This window comes from Sturnus vulgaris, chromosome 1, assembly GCF_052056855.1.
Source record: "Sturnus vulgaris isolate bStuVul1 chromosome 1, bStuVul1.hap1, whole genome shotgun sequence".
Classification (NCBI taxonomy): Eukaryota; Metazoa; Chordata; class Aves; order Passeriformes; family Sturnidae; genus Sturnus; species Sturnus vulgaris.
In genome coordinates this window covers 156022931-156050408 of record NC_142243.1, presented here as the reverse complement: position 1 = coordinate 156050408, position 27478 = coordinate 156022931, and the positions used below count along the sequence as shown (strand labels likewise).

General features: G+C 52.5%; 2 protein-coding genes across 2 annotated transcripts in view; one reads left to right on the top strand and one right to left on the bottom strand.

Annotated features, from left to right (window-relative positions):
* BOP1 (BOP1 ribosomal biogenesis factor) overlaps positions 1-27478 on the top strand; it is a 61960-nt gene that overhangs the window by 29944 nt on the left and 4538 nt on the right. The window contains exons 4-5 of the mRNA XM_088164568.1: positions 26554-26708; positions 27425-27474. Of these exons, the coding sequence (XP_088020694.1) occupies positions 26554-26708; positions 27425-27474 (205 nt within the window). The remainder of the gene's footprint in view (positions 1-26553; positions 26709-27424; positions 27475-27478) is intronic.
* On the bottom strand, positions 22689-23731 carry LOC106864030 (basic helix-loop-helix transcription factor scleraxis-like). Its single transcript, XM_088154746.1, has one exon. The coding sequence runs from the start codon at positions 23349-23351 to the stop codon at positions 22689-22691; it is 663 nt and encodes a 220-aa protein (XP_088010872.1). The 5' UTR covers positions 23352-23731.

Here is a 27478-nt window from a genome sequence, read left to right as displayed (position 1 = left end):
GTGATCCCAAATCCCATGGGAATGGCCCCTGTGATCCCAAATCCCATGGGAATGGCTCCTGTGATCCCAAATCCCATGGGAATGGCTCCTGTGATCCCAAATCCCATGGGAATGGCCCCTGTGATCCCAAATCCCATGGGAATGGCTCCTGTGATCCCAAATCCCATGGGAATGGCTCCTGTGATCCCAAATCCCATGGGAATGGCCCCTGTGATCCCAAATCCTGCTTGGAATGGCTCCTGTGATCCCAAATCCCATGGGAATGGCTCCTGTGATCCCAAATCCCATGGGAATGGCTCCTGTGATCCCAAATCCCATGGGAATGGCCCCTGTGATCCCAAATCCTGCTTGGAATGGCTCCTGTGATCCCAAATCCCATGGGAATGGCTCCTGTGATCCCAATCCCATGGGAATGGCCCCTGTGATCCCAAATCCCATGGGAATGGCTCCTGTGATCCCAATCCCATGGGAATGGCTCCTGTGATCCCAAATCCCATGGGAATGGCTCCTGTGATCCCAAATCCCATGGGAATGGCTCCTGTGATCCCAAATCCCATGGGAATGGCTCCTGTGATCCCAAATCCCATGGGAATGGCTCCTGTGATCCCAAATCCCATGGGAATGGCCCCTGTGATCCCAAATCCTGCTTGGAATGGCTCCTGTGATCCCAAATCCCATGGGAATGGCTCCTGTGATCCCAAATCCCATGGGAATGGCTCCTGTGATCCCAAATCCCATGGGAATGGCCCCTGTGATCCCAAATCCTGCTTGGAATGGCTCCTGTGATCCCAAATCCCATGGGAATGGCTCCTGTGATCCCAATCCCATGGGAATGGCCCCTGTGATCCCAAATCCCATGGGAATGGCTCCTGTGATCCCAATCCCATGGGAATGGCTCCTGTGATCCCAAATCCCATGGGAATGGCTCCTGTGATCCCAAATCCCATGGGAATGGCTCCTGTGATCCCAAATCCCATGGGAATGGCTCCTGTGATCCCAAATCCCATGGGAATGGCTCCTGTGATCCCAAATCCCATGGGAATGGCTCCTGTGATCCCAAATCCCATGGGAATGGCCCCTGTGATCCCAAATCCCATGGGAATGGCTCCTGTGATCCCAATCCCATGGGAATGGCTCCTGTGATCCCAAATCCCATGGGAATGGCTCCTGTGATCCCAAATCCCATGGGAATGGCTCCTGTGATCCCAAATCCCATGGGAATGGCTCCTGTGATCCCAAATCCCATGGGAATGGCCCCTGTGATCCCAATCCCATGGGAATGGCTCCTGTGATCCCAAATCCCATGGGAATGGCCCCTGTGATCCCAAATCCCATGGGAATGGCCCCTGTGATCCCAAATCCCATGGGAATGGCTCCTGTGATCCCAAATCCCATGGGAATGGCTCCTGTGATCCCAAATCCCATGGGAATGGCTCCTGTGATCCCAAATCCCATGGGAATGGCTCCTGTGATCCCAAATCCCATGGGAATGGCTCCTGTGATCCCAAATCCCATGGGAATGGCTCCTGTGATCCCAAATCCCATGGGAATGGCTCCTGTGATCCCAAATCCCATGGGAATGGCTCCTGTGATCCCAATCCCATGGGAATGGCTCCTGTGATCCCAAATCCTGCTTGGAATGGCTCCTGTGATCCCAAATCCCATGGGAATGGCTCCTGTGATCCCAATCCCATGGGAATGGCTCCTGTGATCCCAAATCCCATGGGAATGGCCCCTGTGATCCCAAATCCCATGGGAATGGCTCCTGTGATCCCAAATCCCATGGGAATGGCCCCTGTGATCCCAAATCCTGCTTGGAATGGCTCCTGTGATCCCAAATCCCATGGGAATGGCTCCTGTGATCCCAAATCCCATGGGAATGGCTCCTGTGATCCCAAATCCCATGGGAATGGCCCCTGTGATCCCAATCCCATCCCAATCCCGTTATTCCCGTGATTTTTCCTTTGATTGATTGATCCCCGTATTGATTGATCCCATGATTGATTCATCCCCTTATTTACTGATCCCGTGATTGATTTGTCCCATGATTGATTTACCCCGTTATTGATTGATCCCGTGATTGATTTACCCCGTTATTGATTGATCCCGTGATTGATTTGTCCCATGATTGATTTATCCCGTTATTGATTGATCCCGTGATTGATTTACCCCGTTATTGATTGATCCCGTTATTGATTGATCCCGTTATTGATTTATCCCGTTATTGATTGATCCCGTGATTGATTGATCCCGTGATTGATTTATCCCGTTATTGATTGATCCCGTTATTGATTTATCCCGTTATTGATTGATCCCGTGATTGATTGATCCCGTTATTGATTGATCCCGTTATTGATTTATCCCGTGATTGATTGATCCCGTTATTGATTGATCCCGTGATTGATTGATCCCGTGATTGATTGATCCCGTTATTGATTGATCCCGTGATTGATTTGCCCCGTTATTGATTGATCCCGTGATTGATTTATCCCGTTATTGATTGATCCCGTGATTGATTTACCCCGTTATTGATTGATCCCGTTATTGATTTATCCCGTTATTGATTGATCCCGTGATTGATTTACCCCGTTATTGATTGATCCCGTTATTGATTTATCCCATTATTGATTGATCCCGTGATTGATTGATCCCGTGATTGATTGATCCCGTGATTGATTTACCCCGTTATTGATTGATCCCGTGATTGATTTATCCCATTATTGATTGATCCCGTTGTTGATTTACCCCGTGATTGATTTATCCCGTTATTGATTTATCCCGTGATTGATTGATCCCGTGATTGATTTACCCCGTTATTGATTGATCCCATTATTGATTGATCCCGTTATTGATTGATCCCGTGATTGATTTACCCCGTTATTGATTTATCCCATTATTGATTGATCCCATTATTGATTGATCCCGTGATTGATTGATCCCGTTATTGATTGATCCCGTGATTGATTTACCCCGTTATTGATTTACCCCGTTATTGATTGATCCCATTATTGATTGATCCCGTGATTGATTTTTCCCTTCCCCTCCCCCCTCTCCCCCCGGGCCTTTTCCCCGTTATTTTTTTTCCCATTATTTTTTTTTTTTTTTCCATTTTTTGGGTTTTTCGGCCGCTGCTGTGGGGGTGGGGAGGGGTCTCTGCACTTCCGGCGGCTCCTCCGGAAGCGCCCGCGGGGCCCCGATCCCAAAACCAACGGGAAAGGGAAAAAATTCCCTCGGGAATGGAGAAAATTCCACGTCCCTCGGCGCGGAATTTCTGGGGAGATGGATTTTGGGATTTGGGGTGAGGAACAAATGGTTCGCAATGGGATGTTGGGATTTTGGGGCTGGAATTACCAAAAAAAATTAAATTAAATTAAATTAAATTAAATTAAAAAAAAATCCCGGCTGGAATTCCCTCCCCCCCACAAAAAAAAAAAAAAAAAATCCCGGCTGGAATTCCCCAAAAAATAAAATAAGATAAAGTAAAATAAAATTTTAAAAATCCCGGCTGGAATTGCCAAAAAATAAAATAAAGTAAAGTAAAATAAAATAAATCCCGGCTGGAATTTCCCCCCCTCCCTCCTCAAAAAATAAGAATAAAATAAAATAAAATAAAATAAAATAAAATAAAATAAAATAAAATAAAATAAAATAAAATAATAAAAAATCCCGGCTGGAATTTCCTCCTCCCCCCCCCCAAAAAAAAAAAATTAAAAATAATCCCGGCTGGAATTTCCCCCCCAAAAAATTAAAATAAAATTAAAATAAAATTAAATTAAAATAAAAAATAAAAGCTGGCGGCCGGAATGGGCAGTCGGGATGTTGGGAAGCAGCAGCAGGTTCCTCCCAGTGCCTGCTCAGGCAAAATTCCAAGAAAATTTAAAATAAAATAAAAAATAAAAAAATTTAAAAAAAAAGGAGAAAAGGAGGGGGGGGGGAGGGAGGAGGTTCCTGTGCTCCTCCCCCCTCAAGGCCGGGGAATGGAAAAATTTGGATTTGCCAAAAAAACTCCGGGATTGGATCCTGCCCCAGCCAGCACGGCAGGAATCTTGGATTGGCAGCGGGGGAAAATAAAAAAAAATAAAAAAACTTCATTTTATTTCATTTTATTTTGGTTTTTTTTTTTTTTAATTCGTTTTTCCGACGGGCAGGGAAAAAAAAAAAAAAAAAAAAGCAGAGCGGAAAGATTGAGGGGAAGGGATGGAAATAAAAATATCCGAATTTATCCCAAATTTATCCCAAATTTATCCCAATTTATTCCGATTTATCCCGGGATATTCCCTGAGAGGGGAATGGGGGGGAGGCAGGACGGGGGATGGGGAATTTTGGGGATTTGGGGTTTTTTTTGGAATTTTGGGGGATTTTTGGGAATTTTAGGGGTTTTTTTAAGGGGTTTTGGGGGATTTAAAGGGAATTTTTGGGGATTTTTTTTTAATTTTAGGGGGTTTTTAAGGGATTTTGAGGGATTTTTGGGGGATTTAAAGGGAATTTTGGGGATTTTTGGGGAATTTTAGGGGTTTTTTAAGGGATTTTTGAGGGGTTTTGGGGATTTAAAGGGAATTTTTGGGGATTTTTTGGGAATTTTAGGGGGTTTTTAAAGGGGTTTTGAGAGGTTTGGGGGTTTTGGGGGGGGAATTTTGGGGGGTTTTTATGAATTTTGGGGGATTTAAAGGGAATTTTGGGGGATTTTGGGGAAATTTTGAGGGGTTTTTTTAAGGGGATTTTGAGGGGGTTTTGGAGGATTTAGAGGGAATTTTGGGGGATTTTAAAGGAAATTCGGAGAATTTTTTAAAGGGGATTTGTGGGGGGTTTTAGGGGATTTTTGAGGTCTTTTAAAGGAAATTTCGAGGTGTTTTTTAGGGAATTTTGAGGTGTTTTTTGGGGAATTTTGAGGTGTTTTTTGGGGAATTTCGAGGTGTTTTTTAGGGAATTTTGAGGTGTTTTTTAGGGAATTTTGAGGTGTTTTTTGGGGAATTTTGAGGTGGTTTTTAGGGAATTTTGAGGTGGTTTTTTTGGGAATTTAAGCAGATTTTTTAAGGAATTTCGGGGTGTTTTTTGTGGAATTTTATCGCGGTTTTTTGGGGGATTTTGAGCTGGTTTTCAAGGAATTTGAGCTGGTTATTTTAAGGAATTTTGAGTTGGTTTTTAAGGAATTTTGAGGTGTTTTTTTGGGAATTTAAGCTGTTTTTTAAGGAATTTGGAGGTGTTTTTTCGGGAATTTGAGCTGGTTATTTAATGGCATTTTGGGGTGTTTTTTGAGGAATTTTGACGTGGCTTTTTCGGGAATTTGAGCTGGTTTTTAACGAATTTTAAGGTGTTTTTCAGGAATTTCAGTTGTTTTTTAAGGAATTTTGATCGAGTTTTTGGGGGAATTTGAGCTGTTTTTTAAAGAATTTGGGAATTTAAGGAATTTTTTAAAGGGATTTGGGATGCCAGAATTCCCAAAAATCCCTCCCAGGCTCCAGGAGAGCTGGACAGAAATTGAGGATGGAGGAATCTGGACAGGACCCAGCAATGGCTTCCGTTGGAATATTGGGAATTCGGGATGGAATTCCCGAATTTTGGGGCTGGAACGTCCCTGGGAGAGCAGGAGCTGCTCCACGGGATTGGGATCGTCCCAAAAAGTCTGGGATTGCCTGGAATGTCTGGGATTGGGATCGGGATCATCCCAAACCAGTCTGGAATTCCTGGGATTGGGATCATCCCAAAAAGTCTGGGATTCCCTGGGATTGGGATTGGGATCATCCCCAGCCATTCTGGGATTCCCTGGAATCCCTGGGATTGGGATCATCCCAAAAATTCTGGGATTCCCTGGAATGTCTGGGATTGGGATTGGGATCATCCCAAAAAGTCTGGGATTCCCTGGGATTGGGATCATCCCCAGCCATTCTGGGATTCCCTGGAACCTCTGGGATTGGGATCATCCCAAAAATTCTGGGATTCCCTGGGATTGGGATCATCCCAAACCAGTCTGGGATTCCCTGGGATTGGGATCATCCCCAGCCATTCTGGGATTCCCTGGGATTGGGATTGGGATCATCCCCAGCCATTCTGGGATTCCCTGGGATTGGGATTATGGGAATTTTCCAAGCCTGGAATTCCCGTGCTCGGAGCAGGGTCCGGGTCCTTCCCTGCTGGGAATTCTGGGATTCTCCAGGCCTGGATCATCCCCTGGGATCGTCCCTGAGGCTCCTGGGCAAACATTCCCAGCCCTTCTCCCACTTCCCAGTTCCCCATCCCACTTCCCAGTTCCCCATCCCACTTCCCAGTTCCCCATCCCAGTTCCCCAGTTCCCACTTCCCAGTTCCCCATCCCACTTCCCAGTTCCTATTTCCCATTTCCCCAGTTCCCATTTCCCAATTTTCTATTCCCTTTTCCCCATGTCCCAGTTCCCATTTCCCAGTTCCCTTTCCCCATTTCCCAGTTTCCTAGTTCCCATTTCCCAGTTCTCCATTTCCCTTTTTGCACCTTCCAGTTCCCATTTCCCAGTTCCCATTTCCCAGTGACTCCAATTCCCAGTTCCCATATCCCATTTCCTCACATCCCTTTCCCCTTATCCTATTTCCCAGTTCCCAGTTCCCCATTTCCCCACATCCCTCTCCCCATTTCCCAATTCTCCATTCCCCTTTTCCCATATCCCATTTCCCACTTCTCCGTTTCCCTTTTTGCACATTCCAGTTCTCATTCCCCAGTTCCCATTCCCCAGTTCCCATTCCCCAGTCCCCTATCCCATTCCCAGTATCCCAGTTCCCATTCCCCAGTTCCCAGTTCCCCATCCCATTTCCCCTTCTCCATTTCCCAGTTCCCCATTTCCCCCTTTTCCCAATTTCTCCAGGACAAAACCCCTCCGAGTGGGGGGTGCTCAGGGAAACCCGGGAATGATCCCAAACCCCGATCCCAAACCCCGGGAATGATCCCAAACCCAGGAATGATCCCAGACCTCAGGAATGATCCCAAAACCCCCGATCCGAAACCCAAGACTGATCCCAAACCCAGGAATGATCCCAAACCCGGGAATGATCCCAAACCCAGGAATGATCCCAAACCCGGGAATGATCCCAAACCCGGGAATGATCCCAAAATCGGTACCGATCCCAAACCCCGGGAATGATCCCAGACCCGGGAATGATCCCAAACCCCGGGAATGATCCCAAACCCCGGGAATGATCCCAAACCCCGGTACCGATCCCAAACCCAGGACTGATCCCAAACCCGGGAATGATCCCAGACCCGGGAATGATCCCAAAACCCCAGTACCGATCCCAAACCCAGGACTGATCCCAAACCCCGGGACCGATCCCAAACCCGGGAATGATCCCAAAACCCGGTACCGATCCCAAACCCAGGACTGATCCCAAACCCGGTACCGATCCCAAACCCCGGGAATGATCCCAAACCCAGGAATGATCCCAAACCCCGGGAACGATCCCAAACCCAGGACCGATCCCAAAACCCCCGATCCCAAACCCGGGACCGATTCCAAACCCAGGAATCATCCCAAACCCCGGGATCGATCCCAAAACCCCCGATCCCAAACCCCGGGAATGATCCCAAACCCAGGAATGATCCCAAAACCCCCGATCCCAAACCCCGGTACCGATCCCAAACCCAGGAATGATCCCAGCCCCCAGGAATGATCCCAAACCCAGGAATTATCCCAAACCCGGGAATGATCCCAAATCCGGGAATGATCCCAAACCCCGGTTCCGATCCCAAACCCAGGACTGATCCCAAACCCCCCAAGCCCAGACCCCAGGACTGATCCCAAACCCGGTTCCGATCCCAAACCCGGTTCCGATCCCAAAACCCCGGTACCGATCCCAAACCCCGGTTCCGATCCCAAACCCAGGAATGATCCCAAACCCCCCAAGCCCAGACCCCAGGAATGATCCCAAACCCCGGTTCCGATCCCAAACCCCCCAAGCCCCGCTGCTCGCTCGGATCCGGAGGCAGCGGAGCGGGCCCGGGGCTCGCCGGGGGCCCGGCCGGGAGCAGCCCCGGCTCTGTAACCCGAGCTCATCCCGGGAAAATCCGGGAGAGCGGCGGAGGGAGCCTGACCCCGGCATCCCGCGGGAGCCGCCAACGAGGAGCGAGTGAAGAATTCCAGAGGCGGATTTGGCTTCCTGCTCCCGCTGCCGCCGCAGACGGACACGGGGGAGGCGGCGCCGCTTCCAGCGCTTCCCCAACCATCCCTCCGCACCTGGAGCGGCTCGGGGAGAGCCCGCACAGAGGGGGGAGAGCCCAAACCGCACGGAAAACCCGCGTGGAAAACCTGGAAAACCGGGGGCAGCGAGCTGCGGGCTCCCGCTTCCAGCTCTGCCTGGGTTTTAGGGCTTGGCGGGGTTTTTTTGGGGGGGGGGTTTGTCGGATTTGGGGGTTTTTTTTAAATTTATTTTTTTGGGGATTGCCAGGATGCCGTGGGGGGCCGTTCCCAGCTGGCAGACATTCCCGAGGAGGAAAAAAAGGGAGGGAGGGAGGGAGGGAGTGCGGGGGGAAGAGGCTGGCAGGGAATAAATCAGGGATCACAGGAGGGGTCACATGTGGTTCCCGGCAGGAATTGCAGGTGCGGGGCCGGCAATGGCCGGGAGCAGCTGCTGATGGATCAGGTGGGAGCCTGGCAGCTCATTCCAGAGGCTGGGAATGGGAATTGGGACTGGGAATGGGGGCTGGGGTTCATTGGGAATGGCCAGGGACTGGGAATGGGGGCTGGGATTTACTGGGAATGGGGGCTGGGGTTTATTGGGAATGGCCAGGGACTGGGAATGGGGGCTGGGGTTTATTGGGAATGGCCAGGAATTGGGAATGGGGGCTGGGGTTTATTGGGAATGGGGGCTGGGGTTTATTGGGAATGGCCAGGAATTGAGAATTGGAGCTGGGATTTACTGGGAATGGGGGCTGGGGTTTATTAGGAATGGCCAGGAACTGGGAATTGGGGCTGGGATTGGGATTTGAGACTGGGATTCACTGGGAATGGCCAGGAATTGGGAATGGGGACTGGGATTTACTGGGAATGAGGGCTGGGATTGGGATTTGGGACTGGGATTCCTTGGGAATGGCCAGGAATTGGGAATTGGGGCTGGGATTCACTGGGAATGGGGGCTGGGATTCCTTGGGAATGGCCAGAAATTGGGAATTGGGGCTGGGATTCACTGGGATTTGGGACTGGGATTCCTTGGGAATGGCCAGGAATTGGGAATTTGGGCTGGGATTCACTGGGAATGGGGGCTGGGATTCACTGGGAATGGGGGCTGGGAGCACTCCAGGGACTCCTGGGATTGTTTGGGACACAGAAAGGATTTTTGGGATTTTGGGGATTGTCCCATTCCAGGGCAGGGACGGCTCCGCTCTCCCGGAATGTTCCAGGGACGTTCCAGCCCCAAAATTTGGGAATTCCATCCCGAAAATTCCCAATATTCCAACGGAAGCCATTGCTGGGTCCTGTCCAGATTCTTCCATCCTCAATTTCTGTCCAGATCTCCTGGAGCCTGGGAGGGATTTTTGGGAATTCTGGCATCCCAAATCCCTCTCTTGGAGCCTGAAAGGGATTTTTGGGAATTCTGGCATCCCAAATCCCCCTCCTGGAGCATGGAAGGGATTTTTGGGAATTCTGGCATCCCAAATCGCTCTCCCGGAGTCTGGGAGGGATTTTTGGGAATTCTGGCAGCTGGGGGGGGCCTCCCCTTCCCAGCACTGTGGGATTTGGGAACGCTCGGATCCGTATCCCACCCCTGGCATCCGGAAGGGGATTTTTGGGAATATTCCCGCTGGAATTCCAGTCTGGAATTCCCATCCCTGTGGATGTGGGATGGGGACACAGCCAGGAGTGACCTGGGGAGGCTCCAGGGGTTTTTGCAGCGCCAGGAATTCCCGGATTCCCTGGATCTGGGGCATTGCAGAGGCTGATCCCGGGGCCATCCCGCAGGAAGGATCTGAGCTGGGATCCTGTCCCAGGAATCTCCAGAATTCCCAGTTTGGAGCTTCCCTTCCCCCGGTTTGGGTCTCCCGGGCTCGCAGGGAAATCGGGAGCTGCTCCCAGCCCTTGGTGGCCGCAAGATCCCAGAAATTCCTCCTCCCCTCCGGAGCCATCCCGGGCCTCGGGCCCGAATTCCTGAGCTCCTGAATTCCAGGAGCCGCCGGGCTGGCAGCGGGAGCGGGCTCGGGGCCAGTCCCGCGGGAGCCAAGGCCGGGACGTGCGGATCCAGGAGCCTCCGGGAGCTGATTTCATGGAGCAAAAATGTCCCGGAAAAATCCCGGGCCAGGCTCCGGCGGGGGCCGGGATGGAGCCGGGAATGGAGCTGGGAATGAGCCGGGGATGAACTGGGAATGAGCCGGGAATGGAGCCGGGAATGGAGCTGGGAATGAGCCGGGATGGGGCTGGGAATGAGCCGGGAATGGAGCTGAGAATGAGCCGGGAATGAGCCGGGAATGGAGCTGGGAATGAGCCGGGAATGGAGCTGGGAATGAGCCGGGAATGGAGCTGGGAATGAGCCAGGAATGAACTGGGAAAGGAGCCGGGAATGAACCGGGAATGGAGCTGAGAATGAGCCGGGAATGAGCCGGGAATGAACTGGGAATGAGCCGGGAATGGAGCCGGGATGGAGCCGGGAATGGAGCTGGGAATGAGCCGGGAATGGAGCTGGGAATGAGCCGGGAATGAGCCGGGAATGGAGCTGGGAATGAGCCGGGAATGGAGCTGGGAATGAGCCGGGAATGGAGCTGGGAATGGAGCTGGGAATGAACCGGGAATGGAGCTGGGAATGGAGCTGGGAATGAGCTGGGAATGAACCGGGAATGGAGCTGGGAATGAGCCGGGAATGAGCCGGGAATGGAGCTGGGAATGAGCCGGGAATGGAGCTGGGAATGGAGCTGGGAATGAGCTGGGAATGAGCCAGGAATGAACTGGGAAAGGAGCCGGGAATGAACCGGGAATGGTCCGGGATTCCTCCCGGGAAGGACCAGGAGCCGGGAAAAGGGGCCGGGATCCCCTGGGGGTTTGTGGGATCAGGGAATTCTGCATTTCCCGTGGCGTTCCCCGGGAACGTTCCCGGCTGGATCCGGAGACTTTTCCCTGCTCCTGCTGCGCTGGGAAGGGGCTGAGCCCGGGGGAGCAGCTGGGAAACCTGGAAAAATTCGGGAAATACTGGAAGAGGCTGGGAAAGGCTGGGAAAGGTTGGGAAAGGCTGGAAATGTTTGGGAAAGGTTCGGAAAGGCTGAAAAAGTTTGGGAAAGGCTGGAAATGTTTGGAAAAGTTTGGGAAAGGTTGGAAATGTTTGGGAAAGGTTGGGAAAGGCTGGAAATGTTTGGAAAATGATGGGAAAGACTGGAAAAGGCTGGAAAAGGTTGGGAAAGGCTGGGAACAGAAACAGGATTAGAGGGAAGTGCCTCAATTTGGGATTTCCTGGAATATTCCCCTGGAAAGGTCTGGAATTCCAGGCTGGAATCCCCATTCCCTGCTGGAATTTCCATTCCCTGCGGATGGAATCCCCATTCCCAGGATTTCCCATCCCTGTGGATGTGACCAGAAGGGAAAGGGGAAAAGGGAAAAGGAAAAGGAAGGAATTCCCTCAAGGATCATCACCCACATTCCCAATTAATGACACAAATTCCGGATTTAATTAATTCCCACATCAACAACATGAAATTCCAGCATGTGATTGATAATTCCCAAAAAATGCAGCCCCACCCCCACCCCACGCTCCGGGATCAATTCCAGGATCAGTTCAGGAAAATCAGTTCAAGGAAATAAATTCCAGGATCAGTTCTGGGATCAGATCAGGGATCAATTCCAGGATCAGTTCAGGAAAATCAGTTCAAGGAAATAAATTCCAGGATCAGTTCTGGGATCAGATCAGGGATCAATTCCAGGATCAGTTCAGGAAAATCAGTTCAAGGAAATAAATTCCAGGATCAGTTCTGGGATCAGATCAGGGATCAATTCCAGGATCAGTTCAGGAAAATCAGTTCAAGGAAATAAATTCCAGGATCAGTTCTGGGATCAGATCAGGGACCAATTCCAGGATCAGTTCCAGGATCAGTTCAGGAAAATCAGTTCAAGGAAATAAATTCCAGGATCAGTTCCGGGATCAGTTCAGGAAAATCAGTTCTGGGATCAATTCCAGGATCAATTCTGGGATTGTTTCCAGGATCAGTTCAGGAAAATCAGTTCAAGGAAATAAAATCCAGGATCAGTTCTGGGATCTATTCCAAAATCAATTCCGGGATCAATTCCAGGATCAGTTCAGGGAAATAAATTCCAGGATCAGTTCTGGGATCAGTTCAGGACAATCAGTTCCAGAATTGGTTCCAGGAAATCGGTTCAGGGAAATCAGTTCTGGGATCAGTTCAGGGAAATAAATTCCAGGATCAGTTCCAGGATCAATTCCAGGATCAGTTCAGGGAAATCAGCTCCAGGATCAGTTCTGGGATTGGCTCTGGGATCAGTTCTGGGATCAATTCCAGGATAAATTCCAGGATCAGTTCTGGGATCGGTTTCAGGATAAATTCTGGGATCAGTTCTGGGATCAATTCCAGGATCAGTTCTAGGATCAGTTTCAGGATCAGTTCTGGGATCAGTTCTAGGATCGGTTTCAGGATCAAGCGGCTCCAAGCAGGAAGTGGATCCGGGGAGTGGCTCTGGGAGATCCAAAAATTCCATGAGCATCCACAAATCCCAGGGCAGGGATTCCCAGGAATTCCCCAGTGGATCCGGGACATCCGAGAGTTCCATGAGGGGCAGGAATTCCAGAGGATTCCTGGAGCAGATCCAAGAGATCCGGGTGTTCCATGATCCCAAATCCCAGGGCAGGAATTCCCAGGGATTCCCAGAGAAGATCCAGGAGATTTGAGTGTTCTGTGATCCCAAATCCCAGGGCAGGAATTCCAGAGGATTCCCAAGTAGATCCAGGAGATCCCGAGTATCCTGGGACAGAAATTCCCAGGGATTTCTGGAGCAGATCCAGGAGATCCGAGTGTTCCGTGATCCCAAATCCCGTGGCAGGAATTCCCAGGAATTTCCCGGAGCAGATCCAGGAGATCCGAGTGTCCCGTGATCCCAAATCCCGGGGCAGGAATTCCCAGGAAATTCCCGGAGCAGATCCCGGAGATCCAAGTGTTCCATGAGGGGCAGGAATTCCCAGGAAATTCCCGGAGCAGATCCAGGAGATCCGAGTGTCCCGTGATCCCAAATCCCGGGGCAGGAATTCGCAGGAAATTCCCGGAGCAGATCCCGGAGATCCGGGTGTCCCGTGATCCCAAATCCCGGGGCAGGAATTCCCAGGAAATTCCCGTGGCGGCTCCTCTGGGCGCATTCCGTGGAATTCCCGGGATTCCGGCGTGTCCCGGGGGATGCTCTGGGATGTCGCTGCCGCTGTTCCCGTGCCGGGGGAGGATCCCAGGATCGGGGGGGATCCCCCGGGGCTGTTCCCTGGAATTCCCGGCGGGAATTGCCGGCCTAGCTGCGCAGCTGCCCCGCCTTCCTGTCCCGGTCTCTGCTCTGCGGGACGGAGAGGAGATGGGATTGGAGCCGGGATGGCCGGGAATTCCGCCGGGATCACACTCCCACTGCCACCAGTACAGCCCAGTATAACCAGTATAACCCCCAGTGTAACCAGTATAACCCCCAGTGTAACCAGTATAATCCCCAGTGTCACCAGTACAGCCCAGTGTAACCAGTACAGCCCCCAGTGCCACCAGTACAGCCCCCAGTGTCACCAGTACAGCCCCCAGTGCCACCAGTACAGCCCCCAGTATAACCAGTATAATCCCCAGTGTAACCAGTACAGCCCAGTATAACCAGTACAGCCCCCAGTGCCACCAGTACAGCCCCAGTGTAACCAGTACAGCCTCCAGTGCCACCAGTACAGCCCCAGTGTAACCAGTATAACCCCCAGTGCCACCAGTACAGCCCAGTGTCACCAGTACAGCCCCCAGTGTAACCAGTATAACCCCCAGTGTCACCAGTACAGCCCAGTGTAACCAGTACAGCCCCCAGTGCCACCAGTACAGCCCCCAGTGCCACCAGTATAATCCCCAGTGTAACCAGTACAGCCCCCAGTGTCACCAGTATAGCCCCCAGTGCCACCAGTACAGCCCCCAGTGTAACCAGTACAGCCCAGTATAACCAGTACAGCCCCCAGTGCCACCAGTACAGCCCAGTGTAACCAGTACAGCCCCCAGTGTAACCAGTACAGCCCAGTATAACCAGTATAACGTCCATTGCCACCAGTATAACCTCCAGTGCCACCAGTACAGCCCCAGTGTCACCAGTACAGCCCCAGTGTCACCAGTACAGCCCAGTATAACCAGTACAGCCCCCAGTATAACCAGTGCAGCCCAGTGTAACCAGTATAACCCCCAGTGTCACCAGTACAGCCCCCAGTGTCACCAGTACAGCCCCAGTATAACCAGTACAGCCCCCAGTGCCACCAGTACAGCCCCCAGTGTCACCAGTACAGCCCCCAGTGTAACCAGTATAACCAGTATAGCCCCCAGTGTAACCAGTACAGCCCCCAGTGTAACCAGTACAGCCCCCAGTGTAACCAGTATAACCAGTATAGCCCCCAGTGTCACCAGTACAGCCCCCAGTGTAACCAGTATAACCTCCAGTATAACCAGTATAACCCCCAGTGTAACCAGTACAGCCCCAGTGTAACCAGTACAGCCCCAGTAAAACCCCCAGTATAACCAGTATAACCTCCAGTATAACCAGTACAGCGTACAGCCCCAGTGTAACCAGTATAACCCCCAGTGTAACCAGTACAGCCCCAGTGTAACCAGTATAACCCCCAGTGTCACCAGTACAGCCCCAGTGTAACCAGTACAGCCCAGTATAACCAGTATAACGTCCATTGCCACCAGTATAACCTCCAGTGCCACCAGTACAGCCTCCAGTGTCACCAGTACAGCCCCAGTGTCACCAGTACAGCCCAGTGTAACCAGTACCGTTCCCAGTATAACCAGTCCTGTTCCCAGTATAACCAGTACAGCCCCAGTATGACCAGTACAGCCCAGTGTAACCAGTACAGCCCCAGTATGACCAGTACAGCCCCAGTATAACCAGTACAGCCCCAGTGCCACCAGTACAGCCCAGTGTAACCAGTACCGTTCCCAGTATAACCAGTACAGCCCCAGTATAACCAGTACCGTTCCCAGTATAACCAGTACAGCCCCAGTATAACCAGTACAGCCCCAGTATAACCAGTACCGTTCCCAGTATAACCAGTACAGCCCCAGTATAACCAGTACAGCCCAGTATAACCAGTACCGTTCCCAGTATAACCAGTACAGCCCCAGTATAACCAGTACAGCCCAGTATAACCAGTACCGTTCCCAGTATAACCAGTACAGCCCCAGTATAACCAGTACCGTTCCCAGTATAACCAGTACAGCCCAGTATAACCAGTACAGCCCCAGTATAACCAGTACCGTTCCCAGTATAACCAGTACAGCCCAGTATAACCAGTACAGCCCAGTATAACCAGTACCATTCCGAATTCCCATCCCCATTTTTGTGGATTCAGTCCCACCCCGGGCCCCTCTCCCGTTTTCCATCCCCGTTTTTTTGGGATCCCATCCCCAGTTTTTGGGATCCAATCCCATCCCCATTTTTCTTGGATCCCATCCCCGTTTTTTTTGGGATCCCATCTCCATTCCCGATTTTTTGGGATCCCATTCCCATTTTTGGGGGGATCCAGTTCTATCCCAGGCCCCTCTCTCATTTTCTATCCCCGTGTTTTTGTGATCCCATTCCCGATTTTTTGGGACCCCATCCCATCCCCATCCCCGTTTTTTTGAGGATCCAATTCCATCCCAGACCTTTCCTATTCCCCATCCCCCGTTTTTTGGGATGCAATCCCATCCCCATCCCCGTTTTTCTGGGGGATCCCATCCCATCCCCGATTTTCTGTGACCCCATTCCCGTTTCTTTGGGACCCCATCCCCGTTTTTTCGGGACCCCGTCCCCGATTTTTCGGGACCCCATTCCCCGTTTTTTAAGGACCCCATCCCCGATTTTTCGGGACCCCATCCCATCCCCATCCCCGTTTTTTTCGGGACCCCATTCCCGATTTTTCGGGACCCCAATCCCGATTTTTCGGGACCCCATCCCCGTTGTTTCGGGACCCCAATCCCGATTTTTCGGGTCCCCATTCCCCGTTTTTTCGGGTCCCCATCCCCGATTTTTTGGGATGCAATCCCGTCCCCATTCCCGTTTTTTCGGGACCCCATTCCCCGTTTTTTCGGGACCCCATCCCCGTTTTTTCGGGACCCCATCCCATCCCCATTCCCTATTTTTCGGGACCCCAATCCCGATTTTTCGGGACCCCATCCCCGTTGTTTCGGGACCCCATTCCCATTTTTTTCGGGTCCCCATTCCCGATTTTTCGGGACCCCAATCCCGATTTTTCGGGACCCCATTCCCGTTGTTTCGGGTCCCCATTCCCATTTTTTTCGGGTCCCCATTCAATCCCGATTTTTCGGGTCCCCATTCCCATTTTTTTCGGGTCCCCATTCATTCCCGTTTTTTCGGGTCCCCATTCCCATTTTTTTCGGGTCCCCATTCATTCCCATTTTTTTCGGGTCCCCATTCATTCCCGTTTTTTCGGGTCCCCATTCCCATTTTTTTCGGGTCCCCATTCCCATTTTTTTCGGGTCCCCATTCATTCCCGTTTTTTCGGGTCCCCATTCCCGATTTTTCGGGTCCCCATTCCCATTTTTTTCGGGTCCCCATTCATTCCCGATTTTTCGGGTCCCCCGCCGGGCCCCTCGGTGCCGGGGCTGCAGCCCCGCACGTGCGGCCCCGGCCGTGCCTTTGTTCCCGAGGGTGGGAAGGGGAGGGAAAAGGGGGAATTCTGCTCCGATTTCCCAGATGTTCCAGCCCCGCGAGCCCGGGGCCGTCTGGAGCGGAAACGGGGATTGGGAAAATCCCGCCCGGCCTTCTCCCTCCCCTCTCACCTGGCAGCTGGAACCGGGAATTCCGACCCCAAACCCCGGCGTCGGGCCGGGGGAAAACGGGGAAAAGCGGGAATGGCTCGGGGGTTTGGGAATCTCGTGGAATTCCCGTTTCCTGCTCCTGATTCTGGGATTTTTCCCCAAAAAAACCCGGACTGGGAGTGATCCTGCCCTGGGGAAAAGCGGGAATGGCTCAGGGGTTTGGGAATCTCGTGGAATTCCTGCTCCCTGCACTTAAATCTGGGATTGTTCCATGGAAAAAATCGGATTTTTCCTGGATGTGGGAAAGGGGGAAAAGCGGGAATGGCTCAGGGGTTTGGGAATCTCGTGGAATTCCTGCTCCCTGCACTTAAATCTGGGATTTTTCAATGGGAAAAATCGGATTTTTCCTGGATGTGGGAAGGGGGAAAAGCGGGAATGGCTCAGGGAAAAAATCCCTGGCTCAGGTGGGACCTTTGGGACAGGAGGAGGATTTTGGGGAAGGTTTTTTGGGATTTTGGGGGAGGTTTTTTGGGATTTTGGGGAAGGTTTTTTGGGATTTTGGGGGAGGTTTTTTGGGATTTTGGGGAAGGTTTTTTGGGATTTTGGGGGAGGTTTTTTGGGATTTTGGGGAAGGTTTTTGGGGATTTTTGGGAAGGGTTTTTTTGGGACTTTTGGGAAGATTTTTTTGGGATTTTCAGGGCAGGGAGAGGATTTGAAGGGGGATTTTTGGGGATCTTTGGGGCAGGGGAAGGATTTCAGGGAGGATTTCTCCATCCATAATTCCAGCTCTAATTCCATCCCTAATTCCAGGTCTAATTCCAGTTACAATTCCAGTTCTAATTCCAGTTCTAATTCCAGCCCTGATTCCATCTGTGGTTGGATTTTATTGGGATTGATCCAAAATTGGTGATGGGGATTATTGGGATTGATGGGAAATTTGGGATGGGATTTTATTGGGATTGATCCAGAATTAGGGATGGGAATTATTGGGATTGATGGGAAATTAGGAATGGGATTTTTTTGGGGGGATTGACCCAAAATTAGGGATGGGATTTTTTGGGGATTGATGGGAAATGAGGGATGGGATTTTTTGGGATTGACCCAAAATTAGGGATGGGATTTTTTGGGATTGATGGGAAATTAGGGATGGGATTTTTTTGGGGATTGACCCAAAATTAGGGATGGGATTTTTTGGGGATTGATGGGAAATGAGGGATGGGATTTTTTGGGATTGATGGGAAATGAGGAATGGGATTTTTTGGAATTGATGGGAAATGAGGAATGGGATTTTTTGGGATTGATGGGAAATGAGGAATGGGATTTTTTGGGATTGATGGGAAATGAGGGATGGGATTTTTTGGGATTGATGGGAAATGAGGGATGGGATTTTTTTTGGGGATTGACCCCAAATTAGGGATGGGGAGTTGGAGGATCCCGAGGATTTTTCCCTCCTCTCTGGATGATCCGGGGTCAGCTCAGACCCCGATCCTGCCCCTCTGCCTTGGGATGGCCCCGGGGCTCCCAGGGAATTCCCGGGAATTTGGGATTTAGTGGGAAAATCCCGCTGGATTCTCCCTGCTCCACCTGCAGGGAAATCCCAAAATCCAGGGAATCCCAAAATCCAGGGAATGACAAAATCCAGGGAATGACAAAATCCAGGGAATCCCAAAATCCAGGGAATCCCAAAATCCAGGGAATGACAAAATCCAGGGAATGAGGAGAGGGAATCCCAAACTCCAAGGAATCCCAAAATCCAGGGAAAAGGAAGGAAATGAAATCCTAAAGTCCAGGGAATCAGGGACATGGAAGAGAGAAAATCCCAAAATCCAGGGAATCCCAAAATCCAGGGAATCCCAAAATCCAAGAAATCCCAAAATCCAGGGAATCCCAAAATCCAGGGAATCCCAAAATCCAAGAAATCCCAAAATCCAGGGAATCCCAGCCAGGGGAACTGGGAACACTGGGATGGGGAACTGGGAACGCTGGGATTGGGAACTGGGAGGAACTGGGAATGCTGGAATGGGAACTGGGAGCACTGGGATGGGGACACTGGGGTCCCCAATATGGAGTTACTGGGAGCACTGGGATCAGTTACTGGGAGCACTGGGATTCCCAGTACAGAATTACTGCGAATTACTGGGAGCACTGGATTCCCAGTACAGAGTCACTGGGAGTTACTGGGATCAGTTACTGGGAGCACAGGGATCAGTTACTGGGAGCACTGGGATCAGTTACTGGGAGCACTGGGAGCACTGGGATCAGTTACTGGGAGCACTGGGATCAGTTACTGGGAGCACTGGGAGCACTGGGATCAGTTACTGGGAGCACTGGGATTCCCAGTATGGGGTTACTGGGAGCACTGGGATCAGTTACTGGGAGCACTGGGATCAGTTACTGGGAGCACTGGGATCCCCAGTATGGGGTTACTGGGAGCACTGGGATTTCCCATCTCCCGTCCCTTTCCCGGGGCCCTTGGGAGGCACTGGAGAGAATTCCCATGGATTCCCCCTGGATTCCCCATGGAATTCCCATGGAATTTCCTCCTGGATTCCCATGGAATTCTCATGGAATTTCCCCCATGGAATTTCCCCATGGAATTCCCATGGATTCCCCATGGAATTTCCCCCATGGAATTTCCCCATGGAATTCCCATGGAATTTCCCCTGGATTCCCCATGGAATTCCCATGGATTTCCTATGGAATTTCCCCTGAATTTCCTATAGATTTCCTATGGAATTTCCGTGGATTTCCTGTGGAATATCCTCTGAGTTTCCTATGCAATTTGCCATGGAATTTCCTCAGGATTTTCCATGGAATTCCCGTGGATTTCCTATGGAATTTCCCCTGATTTTCCTATGGATTTCCTATGGAATTCCCCATGGAATTTCCCCAGGATTTCCTATGCAATTTCCCATGGATTTCCCTTGGAATTTCCCATGGTGTTTCTGTGAATTCCCACGGAATTCCTGTGGATTTTTCCGTGGATTTTGGCGCCGGCTCTGGGAGGCTCTGCTGTCCCTTGGCATTTCCTTGGAATTCCCTTGGAATTCCCGCTCATCCCAGTGATCCCCGGGGTGGACAAACACCGGGATAAACCTGGGAATCACCAGGATAAACCTGGGAATTCCTGGGAATCTCTGGGATAAACCCGGGAATCTCTGGGATAAACTCGGGAATCTCTGGGATAAATCCAGGAATCTCTGGGATAAACCCGGGAATCTCTGGGATAAACTCGGGAATCTCTGGGATAAATCCAGGAATCTCTGGGATAAACTCAGGAATCTCAGGTTTTTTGGGAAGTGGCGAGCTCCTGTGCTCTGGAATTCCGGGATTTTTGGGAAGCCCCACACGGGAACTCCTCGTTCCCAGCGCGGATCCCAAATCCCAATCCCCGTCCCCTTTGTCCAATCGGCATTCCCGAATTCCTGGGATACAATTCCCATCATTCCCACAGGATTCATTCCCGAATTCCTGGGATACAATTCCCATCATTCCCTCGGCATTCCCAAATTCCTGGGATACAATTCCCATCATTCCCACAGGATTCATTCCCGAATTCCTGGGATACAATTCCCATCATTCCCTCGGCATTCCCAAATTCCTGGGATACAATTCCCATCATTCCCACAGGATTCATTCCCGAATTCCTGGGATACAATTCCCATCATTCCCTCGGCATTCCCAAATTCCTGGGATACAATTCCCATCATTCCCACAGGATTCATTCCCGAATTCCTGGGATACAATTCCCATCATCCCCACGGGATTCATTCCCGAATTCCTGGGATACAATTCCCATCATTCCCTCGGCATTCCCGAATTCCCAGCACACAACTCCCAACATCCCCACGGGATTCATTCCCGAATTCCTGGGATACAATTCCCAACATCCCCACGGGATTCATTCCCGAATTCCCAACACACAATTCCCCACATCCCCACGGGATTCATTCCTGAATTCCCAGCACACAATTCCCAACATCCCCACGGGATTCATTCCCAAATCCCGATCCCCATTCCCTTCATCTCCACAATATTCCCAATATCCCAGTCTCCATTCCCAAATCCCAGTCCCCATTCCCAAATCCCAGTCCCCATTCCCAAATCCCAGTCCCCATTCCCGAATCCCAATCCCCATTCCCTTTATCCCAGTCCCCATTCCCGAATCCCAATCCCCATTCCCTTTATCCCAGTCCCCATTCTCGAATTCAAATCCCCATTCCCTTTATTCCAGTCCCCATTCCCAAATCCCAATCCCCATTCCCGAATCCCAGTCCCTATTTCCTTCATCCTAATCCCCATTCCCAAATCCCTGTCTCCATTCCCTTCACTCTCACGACATTCCCATTATCCCAATCCCCATTCCCGCTATCCCAGTCCCATTATCCCGGTCCCACTCACCATCCTCCTAAAGCAGAAGGTGCAGCTCTGCCGGGGCTGGGCGCCCCGGGAGCCCCAATCCCAAATCCCGGTATCTCAATCCCCATTCCCGCTATCCCAGACCCCATTCCCTTCACTCTCACGATATTCCTGTCATCCCAATCCCATTCCCTTCACTCTCACGACATTCCCGCTATCCCAATCCCATTCCAGTTATCCCAATCCCAAATCCCGTTATCCCAATCCCCATTCCCGTTATCCCAGACCCCATTCCCACTATCCCAATCCCGATTTCGGTATCCCAGACCCCATTCCCTTCACTCTCACAATATTCCCGATGTCCCAGTCCCATTATCCCGGTCCCACTCACCATCCTCCTAAAGCAGAAGGTGCAGCTCTGCCGGGGCTGGGAGCCCCAATCCCGCTATCCCAATATCCCAATCCCCATTCCCTTCACTCTCACGACATTCCCGATATCCCAATTCCCAAATCCCGGTCCCACTCACCATCCTCCTCTGGTTGCTGAGGCAGGAGGTGCAGCTCTGCCGGGGCTGGGAGCCCCAATCCCTCTATCCCATTATCCCAGTCCCTATTCCCGCTGTCCCAGACCCCAATCCCATTATCCCAGTCCCCATTCCCGTTATCCCAATCCCATTATCCCGGTGTCCCAGACTCACCATCCTCCTCTGGTTGCTGAGGCAGGAGGTGCAGATCTGCCGGGGCTGGGCGCCCCAATCCCTCTATCCCATTATCCCAGTCCCTATTCCCGTTATCCCAATCCCCATTCCCGCTATCCCAATCCCATTATCCCGGTCCCACTCACCATCCTCCTCTGGTTGCTGAGGCAGAAGGTGCAGATCTGCCGGGGCTGGGAGCCCCAATCCCTCTATCCCATTATCCCAGTCCCTATTCCCGTTATCCCAATCCCCATTCCCGTTATCCCAGTCCCATTCCCGTTATCCCAGACCCCAATCCCATTATCCCGCTGTCCCAGACTCACCATCCTCCTCTGGTTGCTGAGGCAGAAGGTGCAGATCTGCCGGGGCTGGGAGCCCCAATCCCTCTATCCCATTATCCCAGTCCCCATTCCCGTTATCCCAATCCCCATTCCCGCTATCCCAGACCCCATTCCCGATATCCCGGTCCCACTCACCATCCTCCTCTGGTTGCTGAGGCAGAAGGTGCAGATCTGCCGGGGCTGGGCGCCCCAATCCCTCTATCCCATTATCCCAGTCCCCATTCCCGATATCCCAGACCCCATTCCCTTCACTCTCACAATATTCCCGTTATCCCAATCCCATTATCCCGGTCCCACTCACCATCCTCCTCTGGTTGCTGAGGCAGAAGGTGCAGATCTGCCGGGGCTGGGAGCCCCAATCCCTCTATCCCATTATCCCAGTCCCCATTCCCGTTATCCCAATCCCCATTCCCGCTATCCCAGACCCCATTCCCGATATCCCGGTCCCACTCACCATCCTCCTCTGGTTGCTGAGGCAGAAGGTGCAGATCTGCCGGGGCTGGGCGCTCTCTCCCTCCCTCCCGGGGGGCGAGGCGGCCCCGCCGGGGTAGAAGGCGGCGGGTGCCGGTGCCGGTGCCGGTAGCGGTGCCGGTGGCGGTGCCGGTGGCGGTGCGGGCGCTCCGTGGCACGGCTGCCCGTTCCCGCTGGCCTCCCCGAGCAGCAGCACGTTGCCCAGGTGCGAGATGTAGCTGGAGGCGAGGCGCAGCGTCTCGATCTTGGAGAGTTTCCTGTCGGCCGGCTCGGTGGGGATGAGCGTCCTCAGCGCCGTGAACGCCGTGTTCACCGAGTTGGTCCGGTCCCGTTCGCGGGCGTTGGCCGTGTGCCGCTGCCGGGGCTCCCGGGACATCCTGCCGCGGCTCTTGCCGCTGCGCCGCTTGCCGCTTTTCATCGGGAATCCCGCGCCGTCCATGTGGAACGGCTTCTCCTCCGAGCCCGAGCTCTCGCTGTTCTCCTCGTCCTCGGACAGCGCGCTGATGTCGGGGTACAGGAAGCGCCCCGGAGCCGAGCGCAGCATGGCGAAGGACATGCTGCAAAAAAAAAAAATAATAAAATAAAAAAAAAAAAAAAAAAAAGCGGGGATCGCCGCCGGGAAAAGCGGGAATTGCCGCTGGAAAAGCGGGGATGCTCAGCTCTGTCCGCTCATGGCTCCGGGGGATTTTTATTCCGCTCTTATCCCGAGTTTTGGGGCTGTTATCCCGATTTTTTTTTTTTTTTGGAGGGAGGTGGTTTGATGGCGGTGTCGGAGTTCTGACGCCGGGTTTAACGCCGGTAGATTTTTGATCGCGGATTTTTTTGGGGGGAGGGCTGGGGGGGAGCGGTTTTGAGCGCGGTTTTAGGAGCTTTGATCCCGGTTTATTCCCGGTTTTCGGGCTCGCCGCCGCCGCTCCCGGCGCACGTGCGCATCCTCCGGGAGCCGCGGGCTGGAATTGCGGGATTTTTATAGCGGCGGGAATGGGCGGCCCGGCCCCTCCTCCGGGCCCGGCTTCCTTGGAAAAGGAGCCTTTGGAAAGGGGAGCCCCAGGCCCGGCCTACCTGAGCTCACCCTCTAGTCCCGGCTTTAACCCCTTCGCCGCTCTTTCCCCGCTTTTCCTTTTCCTCCCCGACCTGTTTTCCCCATAAATTCCCTTTTCCCTGCGATCCCAAAGCTCGGCGGAGCTGAGGTCGGGGGGGGGGGGTTGGAATTCTGGGATCCCTCTGGAATTCCTTCCCCGCCCGGGACTCGCCGCATTTCCCCTGGAATTCGCCGCTCCTTTCCCGGTTTTCCCCCCCCCCAAAAAAAAAAAAAATTCCTTTATCCCGATCCCAAAGATCAGCGGAGCTGCCGGGGAGGGGGGCAGGAAATTCTGGGATCCCTCTGGAATTTCCCCCCCCCCCCACGCCATTCCCGGTGTCCCGCTGGATCCCATCCCGAAATCCCGGAGGATTTTCCGTGCCGGGATGGCACCGCTGGCATTGTCCCCGTCCCTGTCCCCCCACCTCCCCATTCCCGCTGGGAATTGGGAATTATCCCGGCCCCTTCCCCATTCCCGCTGCTCCCGGAATCGGGAATTAACCCTCGAGGAGCCGCCGCTGGGATTTGCTGGGATTCTGGGGAGCCAGGATGGAATTGGGGAATTCCGGAGGTGTCAGGTGTCTCAATCCATGGGGCAGCTCCCGCTGTCCCGGGATGGATCCTGGGACAGCCCTGGATTCTTTGGGAATTCTCTGCCAGGCAGGAATTCCTTCCCCAAACCCCCAAAATCCCATAAACCCGTTCCCCGGCTCCTGCACCCCAAACCCCTCTGCAGCTCTCCCAGAAAAACTCCTGGGAAAGGCTCCGGGATCTCCCGGGATTTCCCTGCTCCCCCCTGCACATCCACGACCCACCCCACGGAATCCCCAGAGCATTCCCGAGCCATCCCCTACCCCCTGGAAAACCGGGAATTCCCTCCTCTCCTCTCCTCTCCTTACCCCACCCCCCAAACCCCACCGGGATATCCCACATCCCCCCCCCCCCCCCCTCTCCATCCATGTGGAAAAAACATTTCCACCTGAAAAAAAAAAAAAAAAACCAACAAAAACCCAACCCCGGAATCTCCATTTCTCCATTTTCCTGACTTTTTTTTTTTTTTGGTTTTTGTTTTTTTTTTTTTTTTTTCCCTGAGCTTTTTTCCCCCCCGCTTTTCCAGCGGCGCCTCCCAGGAGCTCCTCGCGGGAGGTTCATTCCCGGCCGGAGCGCGGCACCTTCCGTGCGCTCCCGCACTTAATCCCTGTCTCGGCAGCTTCCGAAATCCAAACCTCTGTCATCCCCTGGCCGGCCCTCTGGAAGCTCCCGGGGCCATCTGCTTTCGCTTAGCGCCGGGAACGATCCCGCTCCAGCCCCGGCAGAATTCCCGGGAAAAAGAAAAGCAGCAGCACATCCTGGAGAGATCCCGGGCCAGGAGGGGATTGGGGAGGGGGGTCCTGAGCTGAGCTGGGGGTGCAGGGAGGGCCGAAATGTGGGCAAATTGGGGGGGGGGAATGGTGGCCAAAATGTGTGGGACGGTGGCCAGAATGTGTGGGATGACGGCCAGGGACACGGAGATGGTCGGGGGCACAGGGAGTCTCAAAATCCCTGGAATTGCAGCCAGGATTGATGGAATTGCAGTCAGGGATGTGGAGGTGATCCTGGTCAGAGTCTGGGGGTGCAGGGAGTCCCAAAATCCGTGGGATCACGGCCAAAATCCGTGGGATCGTGGCCAAAATCCGTGGGATCACGGCCAAAATCTGTGGGATCACAGCCAGGGACACGGAGATGATCGGGGGCACAGGGAGTCTCAAAATCCATGGAATCACAGCTGAAATCCCTGGAATTGCAGTCAGGGACACAGAGGGAATCGTGGTCAGAGTCTGGGGGTGCAGGGAGTCCCAAAATCCGTGGGATCACGGCCAAAATCCATGGAATTGCAGCCAGGGACACAGATACGATCGTGGTCAGAGTCTGGGGGCACAGGGAGTCTCCAAATCCCTGGAATCGCAGCTGAAATCCATGGAATTGCAGTCAGGGATGTGGAGGTGATCCTGGTCAGAGTCTGGGGGTGCAGGGAGTCCCAAAATCCTTGGGATCGTGGCCAAAATCTGTGGGATCACGGCCAAAATCCCTGGAATTGCAGCCAGGGACACGGAAATGATCGGGGGCACAGGGAGTCTCCAAATCCCTGGAATCGCAGCTGAAATCCCTGGAATTGCAGTCAGGGATGTGGAGGTGATCCTGGTCAGAGTCTGGGGGTGCAGGGAGTCCCAAAATCCTTGGGATCACGGCCAAAATCCATGGAATTGCAGCCAGGAGTGGGGGCACAGGGAATTCTGCCCCTTCCCACTTTTGGATCAGCTCCGAGGATTCCCTGGAATTCTCTCACCCTTTTCTCCAAGATTTCCCTCACCCTTTTTCACCAGAATTCCCTGGAATCCCCTCACCCTTTTCTCCAAGATTTCCCTGGAATTCCCTCACCCTTTTTCACCAGAATTCCCAGGAATCCTCTCACCCTTTTCTCCTGGAATCCCCTCACCCTTTTTCCCATGATTTCCCTGGAATTCCCTCACCCTTTTCTCCAGGAATTTCCAGGAATCCCCTCACCTTTATTCCCAGGAATTCCCTGCCCTCTCCTGACCCTTTTCCCGGTGTTTTATTTTATTTTATTTTATTTTATTTTATTTTATTTTATTTTATTTTATTTTATTTTATTTTATTTTATTTTTTTCTCCCCCAGGACATCAGGAACACGGTGGGGAACATTCCCATGGAATGGTACCAGGATTTTCCACACGTGGGCTACGACCTGGACGGGAGGAGGATCTACAAACCCCTGAGGAGCAAGGACGAGCTGGACCTGTTCCTGGAGAAGATGGAAAACCCGGAATACTGGTGAGGAATTCACCTGGGGGGCAGCCTGAAAACCCCAGAGCATTCCATGGATTTTTATTTTTTTTTATGGAGTTCCTGTGGGGTTGGAGTTTCAGGGTTCTGGAGCTTTCCTGGGGTGATTCCGGGTGGGAGGATTTGGGATCTGGCACGGAGCTTCCCTCCTGTCCATCCTCAGCTGAATCCTGGGATTCCCTCTGCATCCCTGTCCTCATCCCAAAAAATCTTTCTGCTTCCCAAAATCCCTCTGCATCCCTGTCCTCATCCCAAAAATCCCTCTGCATCCTGGGATTCCCTCAGAATCCCTGTCCTCATCCCAAAAAATCTTTCTGCTTCCCAAAATCCCTCTGCATCCCTGTCCTCATCCCAAAAATCCCTCTGCATCCCAAAATCCCTCTGCATCCCTGTCCTCATCCCAAAAAATCCCTCTGCATCCTGGGATTCCCTCAGAATCCCTGTCCTCATCCCAAAAATCTATTTGCATCCTGGGAATCCGTGTCCATCCCAGGAATTGCCCTGCATCCCTGTCCGTCCCGGGAATCCCTGTCCCATATCCCCGAACTCCTGTCCCATATCCCCGTGTCCGTGTGTCCATCCCCGTGTCCATCCCCGTGTCCGTCTGTCCATCCCCGTGTCCATCCCTGTGTCCATCCCCGTGTCCATCCCTGTGTCCATCCCTGTGTCCATGTGTCCATCCCTGTGCCCGTCTGTCCATCCAGGAGGACAGTCCAGGACAGACAGACGGGAGCCGATGTCCGTCTGTCCATGTGTCT